The sequence below is a fragment of the Hesperophylax consimilis genome, chromosome 2, assembly GCF_061612785.1.
Source record: "Hesperophylax consimilis isolate HC1 chromosome 2, BYU_Hcon_1.0, whole genome shotgun sequence".
NCBI lineage: Eukaryota > Metazoa > Arthropoda > Insecta > Trichoptera > Limnephilidae > Hesperophylax > Hesperophylax consimilis.
The window spans coordinates 27,111,096-27,117,095 of NC_142837.1; the positions used below are offsets into that span (position 1 = coordinate 27,111,096).

The 6,000-nt window shown below is 32.4% G+C and overlaps 1 protein-coding gene across 1 annotated transcript in view; it reads left to right on the forward strand.

Annotated features, from left to right (window-relative positions):
* Window positions 1-1,485, forward strand: part of Fur2 (furin-like protease 2) — a 116,995-nt gene extending 115,510 nt beyond the window's left edge. The window contains exon 17 of the mRNA XM_089643730.1: window positions 718-1,485. Coding sequence (XP_089499856.1) covers window positions 718-900 — 183 coding nt within the window. The 3' untranslated portion in view covers window positions 901-1,485. The remainder of the gene's footprint in view (window positions 1-717) is intronic.
* Window positions 1,486-6,000: the final 4,515 nt, after the last annotated feature.

A 6,000-nucleotide genomic window follows, 5' to 3' on the forward strand; every position in this document is an offset into this window, starting at 1 on the left:
AGTCTATGCGTAGTTTACGCAAAATAGGGCAATGTTCAAAGGGACTTGTCAGCGGTGTGTCTTATGTTTTAAATGGGTTTAAAACTATACCCGCTGACTATGGTCTGGTAAGAAATTGACATAAACCGAGTGCTATAAGCCTTGCGCAGAAAAATAAATTTCGCTACTATCTGCAGCGCAACCATTGTGGAACTTCTCTGTGTAGGGTCTTACGGTTTAAGTCGATTCTGAATCCTCACCCTTACCGACCTATGGGACGACGGGCTACGTTTATTATTTTGATATATTTGAAAATTTAGGTCTGCCTCCGCAAAAATATGTTGAAAACGCGCTGTGGTTTTATTGTATCCGTATTTTATCATAATAATTTGGCACCATAGAAAAATTTCAAAAAAAAGTGTCAACGCTTGAAGAAACGCATTTATTACAACTACACGATCGGATTAATAAAATGGGGATACACGACCGGATTTTATTAAACAATCAGATACCAAATAAGTCAGGTCATCACAACTCGTTTTTGACATATCGTGGACGCATATCATTGTATGTCTCTTTGTAACAAACAAGTCTCAAACCATTGACAATTAGGTAAAACCGTAATACCTCTGGCTTTATTCCAACCTTTCACTAGCTTTGAAATTCCCCGACCAATACACTTCTACAAGAATTTTTTTCCGGCATGGCCATTTAATCATTTCTGTTTGGTTTTTTCAGAAGCGGTCCACAAAACCTTCAACCCCCGGCAACAGGGGAGTGAGTTACGCCCTCCTCCCCAACGGGGAGGAGGGGCAGGGCCTCCCGATGGACAACAACACCCTTGCGGTGGCCTCCGGAAAGTCACTGGACCACGAGGGGTTCAGCGATGACGAAGAGACCACTCTAGTCGCCAGGACATAGCGCCTAGTGACGCCTGTAGATAGCTAAATAATTATTGAACCAATACATGTTCTTAATTTGTTTTCAATTCGAAGGATGCGTCAGTTAGGATATAAAGGATTTTTATACTTAAAAGGGTGCAGCGAGTCCTTTGCGACTTTTTAATGTAATAAAAAAACTGAAAAAATTAATGTGATTTTTTTATTGATCAGAATGCCTTTTTTTAAAACTGTTAATTTGTAAGTTAAAAATCTGAATGGTGCGTGGATATAAAGAAGTATTGCAAAGATTTGATTGGGATTCATAAAAAAAACTAAAAATCTGTTTTGTAACAATATGTTTTTAGTAGTGTTTTAATTTGATTTTAATTTTTTTGTCGTAACAGTAATTATGAACTCGTGTAAAAAAATATCATAGTAAAAGCTTGTCATTAAATAATTAAAGTCATTCTTGGTTTATCCTTATGATTTGCAACAGGTTGATTTATCAAATTTCGATACCTAGTTGTGCTGCGATGTCAAATAAATTTTTACAACACAGAATTATTAAAAAAAATAACGAAATTAGTAGTCAAATAAAAAATAATATTATCGTGTGATTTGATGTTTATTTAACAAATTATTGTAAATAAATTATTAAATATTAGTTTTTTCTACTATTAATATAGTGTTTATTAATCTGTGTCCATGTATTACAAAAACTAAATTTTAATTCAATTTTCATACATATTATCCAATGGTGTAAAAAAGTAGACATAAATAATATTGGTTTCGAATGTTGAAGTAATGATTTTTCTGTAAAACTAACAATTCATACATTCTTAGTAAGTATTATTAAGGATTTGTCTTAGTTTATATAATCAATTGAATGTTATTCAGAAATAGCTATTTACGTGATTTCTTGTGATGTACCAATTGATTTTAATTTATTTTTTTCAATACGCTAACTTTCTTAAACTCTTTTTTTTTGTCCATGATCATTATTTTTTAAATCTTTTTTTTTTTATAAATGATCAAGTTGTAGTTATAATGAGTTGTCGTTTAATTATGTTATGATCCAAGTGTCATTTTGTATATATAAATTTATTGTTGTTGAAATGTGAAAGTTAACGTTGTTAATAAATTAATATTGACCAACACCGATTTGTATACAGAACTGTAACAGGGCATGTTTCTCAAAAATGTAAAATATTTATACATATTAAATATATTTCAAGGGAAAATTTGGGAATGCGTAAAAGTTTAATGTGTAAAGTTGTAATCTATTATTAATACAACAGAATAAAATGAAAGTAATTTTTAAACAATGTTTTCTCATTATTATCCCACTCAGGTAATATCAGGATAACCTATCAGCCATCCTGCATTCGAGAAATATCAGTAAGTTAACAATTGAACGTCAGTCATTTTAATTTTTGTAATCCCCAGTTTAGTAAAAAATTTACCACACTTTCCTTAGACGTGAGACGTCAGCCATTCGTAACCACAGCCTAGTTGTTAGTTGTTCATGCAGATAATAATACTTCTCACAATATAGAAAATTCAGTCCTCCTTGATTCTAGACGTCACTCCTTACAACAATTCCTACGTTTTTTAGGAAGTACTGCCGTAGACCCGAGAAAGATAATAGACTGTCTGAAATCTCAATATATCCGTTCCATTTTTATTAAATTTATTTTTTTTATATATATTCAATAATATTGTTATTGGGTTTATAAAAACAGTTTATTTTTAAAATTATTTATGCCCTCTGAAGGCATTATCAAACTGCAGTTTGATAATGCCCTCAGAGGGCGAAACAGCTGTCACGCGTAATAATAATTACACAGCAGAACTTGTTTAAAAATAAACTGTTTTTATAAAACCAATAATATTATTGAATATATAAAAAATAAAAAAAATAAAATGGAGTTCTACAAATTAAACTTAATAACAATAAATATCCATTCCAATTTACAAAATGGTAATCAAAACGATTTTCTGTTAAAAATGTTAAATTTTCAGAAGGTACATTATCGCTTGACTGAATTCTCAAAACAAACACTTGGAAACGATAATTAAAATCAAATCATATCCAAGTTTTAGAGTTGAACCGGAGATATAGACAGATTGACGGAGTCTCAACCGAAATGAGTATCTTTATTAATATTACGAGACAGGAAAGGCTGAAGGATATTGAATAAAAGGCTGAAGAAAGCATAGTGAACAAGATTAAGATAGGGACGCTTAAAAGGTTTTGCCATGTGGAGCGGATGAACGAGGAAGGAGTGCAAGGATATTAAAAAAATTGACGTGAATGTTAATCGTAGAAAAAGTCGGGGACGCCTGAGCACATGGCTTGATTAACTAATTAAATGCTTAGTCGAGAGTCATGTCAAGAGTCAGAAAAACGGAATAGTATGTATGAGACGATGTATCTAAACGAAGCAAGGAGTGTGCGCCGAGATTGAGTTGGGTGGCGGCACTGAATAAATAATCCACACCATAATACCTTATTTTTGAAAAAAGAAAGACAAACATTCCTGCGTTTCAAATAACCTGACAATATTTTAAAATCTTCTGCTACCTCAACAGTAAGCAGAAAATGTTCCTTGTGTCGTGAAGGAGGACCTAACCTGCCATGGAATTGAATGCCCGACGCCTGGGTGGGACCCAAACGTGATGCCAACTCAGCCACTCACCGGTCATTTTGGTTTTATCCCATTTAGCACGGATTTTGTCTTTTACAGTTGGCCAAGTTGAATATCATCATCCCATTGAAACACAGTCTTTTTTTGATTCACGCAACACGCCAACATCGCATTTCTTGTGGTCTTCTTTATTCTAATTGTGGCGATTAATGTCAAGATTGACATCGGTTAAATTGGATAAGTCTGGCGATATAGGTACCTTTTTTGTATTATTTTTAAGCAATAATTATCAGCCTGAAACACCTATATAAATTTAAAAAATCTTCTGGGAAAAAATACATGACGCTCACGGGAATTGAACCTGCAACCTTCTGATTGCCGATCAGGTGCTTTACCAATTGCGCTACGTCGAGTCGGCTTATTCAAAACCCGCCAAATTATTCAATGTTTACTAGTATTTTTCATTAAAAAAATATTGTTTATTAGATTATTCATTAAAAAATTATCATTAGAAAACAATTGGTAGAGATTTACGTAGGTCTTTCAGCAGAGGCGGCTCCAGGTATCCAGAAATAGAAGGTCAATCGAAAAAAAATAATCTGAAACTTAATACATATTGCTAACGCGTAATGAATATTATAAAAACGCCATTGTATGTAATTAATTTGCCGGTACACACCTATTCTGAAGCCGGTAGTAAATTATTTAGTTAAACGTATAAATAATTAATGTTTTATTTTATTTTAAAGATCCAAACTCAGTCAATTGTTTATCAGTAGACTTATATCTACGTTCATTATATTGCCACGGCAAATGCACTGATAAAAATGATAACTTTTCTTTTTAACCACTTTATTTGTATCTCTTGTAAGAGAGCAAAATAAAGGGGTTAAAATATATATATATATATATTTTTATCAGTGCAATAAAATGAACGTATAGGTTACTTTTGCTTTCATTGTTTTTTTTTTTAATATAATTTGCAATAATTTAAAATGTCGAATTCTGTGGATATCATATCGAAAGAAATCCCAAACAATTCATTGAAATATAACAAACGTATTAAAATAAAGTGACAATTATTTTATGTTACAACATTTTTTTTTTCTACTTTATTCATGAAAATATATTTAGATACAGGTTTTATACATGCTTTTCGACTACCACACTAGACACATGTCCGTATAATGGTGGTCGAAATTTGTGTATAATTATATATATATATTTTTTTTTTACAGTAATACCGCACAAGAGTCCCAACTGCTCCCGTCTGGAGCCAGTGAGACTATGGCATCCCCAATTAGGGTATGTTGTAAGGCTGAGGGTATTGTGGAGGGGAGGGAGATGAGGAAGAGGAAGGTGGGGAAGTACCTGGCTATTCAGATCTGGTCACCAAACACGGCTAAAGCCATTTCAAGCAACGTTTCAATTCTGAATGGTGGTCTTACACCAGAGCGATACTGAGAGTATCTTCCACTCTGGAACGTGCCGCAAATATACTATATATTATTTAAATTAATTAATTGTGAAATAACACAAATTAATCAAATAAAATTTATTTGCGCACGCCGGGTCGAACCCGCGACCTTCGGATCTGTAGTCGAAAGCGTATACCACTAGACCACGCCGGCCGTCAGATATAAATGTAATACATGATTCATTCAGTTGTAAAATAGGTATAGGTTAAATAGGTTTAACTGAAAATAAGAAAGAGATGAAAATAAAGATAAATTGATTAATTATTTTCAAAATAAATTTTAAACAGAATTGAAACGAAAAAAAAAGATAAATAAAGCAAATGAACTTAATTTAATGATGTCAGGTATTCTTTAAAATAGTTCTTTCCCTTCACAAATAACCAATTCTGAATATATAATATTATGTACATGATCACATACAGGAAAGGAATTGGAGTAGGTGAATCTTGTAAACATAAAGATAAAAATAAAAATAAGGTAGGATGCAAATAAAAATAATAGATAATGCTAGGGATAGTAGAAATAAAAATAAGAATAATCGCATCAGCGATTAAACATTCGATGCAAATTACATCATCAACGGATAAACACAATTTTAAGTTAAAGATGGCAATCATTTTTAACACAAAAAACTTACGACTGACATTTTTCCACATCTCCCTCTAATACTTTGATAATCTTAGGTTATAGATATCTCTATCTCACCTCGGTCATGTCCGAAAATCCCTTTAAAATAAGTTTTCTATGATACGTCAAACATGATAGTCTTTACCTCCTTTATCTGTATAGCAAGGAGAAAGAAAGGAGATAGCTTGGGGACAAAACTTGAAGTGACCCACGCTAGGTAAATTCAGTGGCTTCTCATTTGGACGCTATATGGCACTTGAACTCGCTATTACCGTACGAATATGCACGAATATTAAACATAATTTATAGTCGGGTAGTTTGTTGAATCCTTTTTTTATATTAATGCTATTGCTGCATATTTTGAGAGGTCATTGACCAAAAGACCTT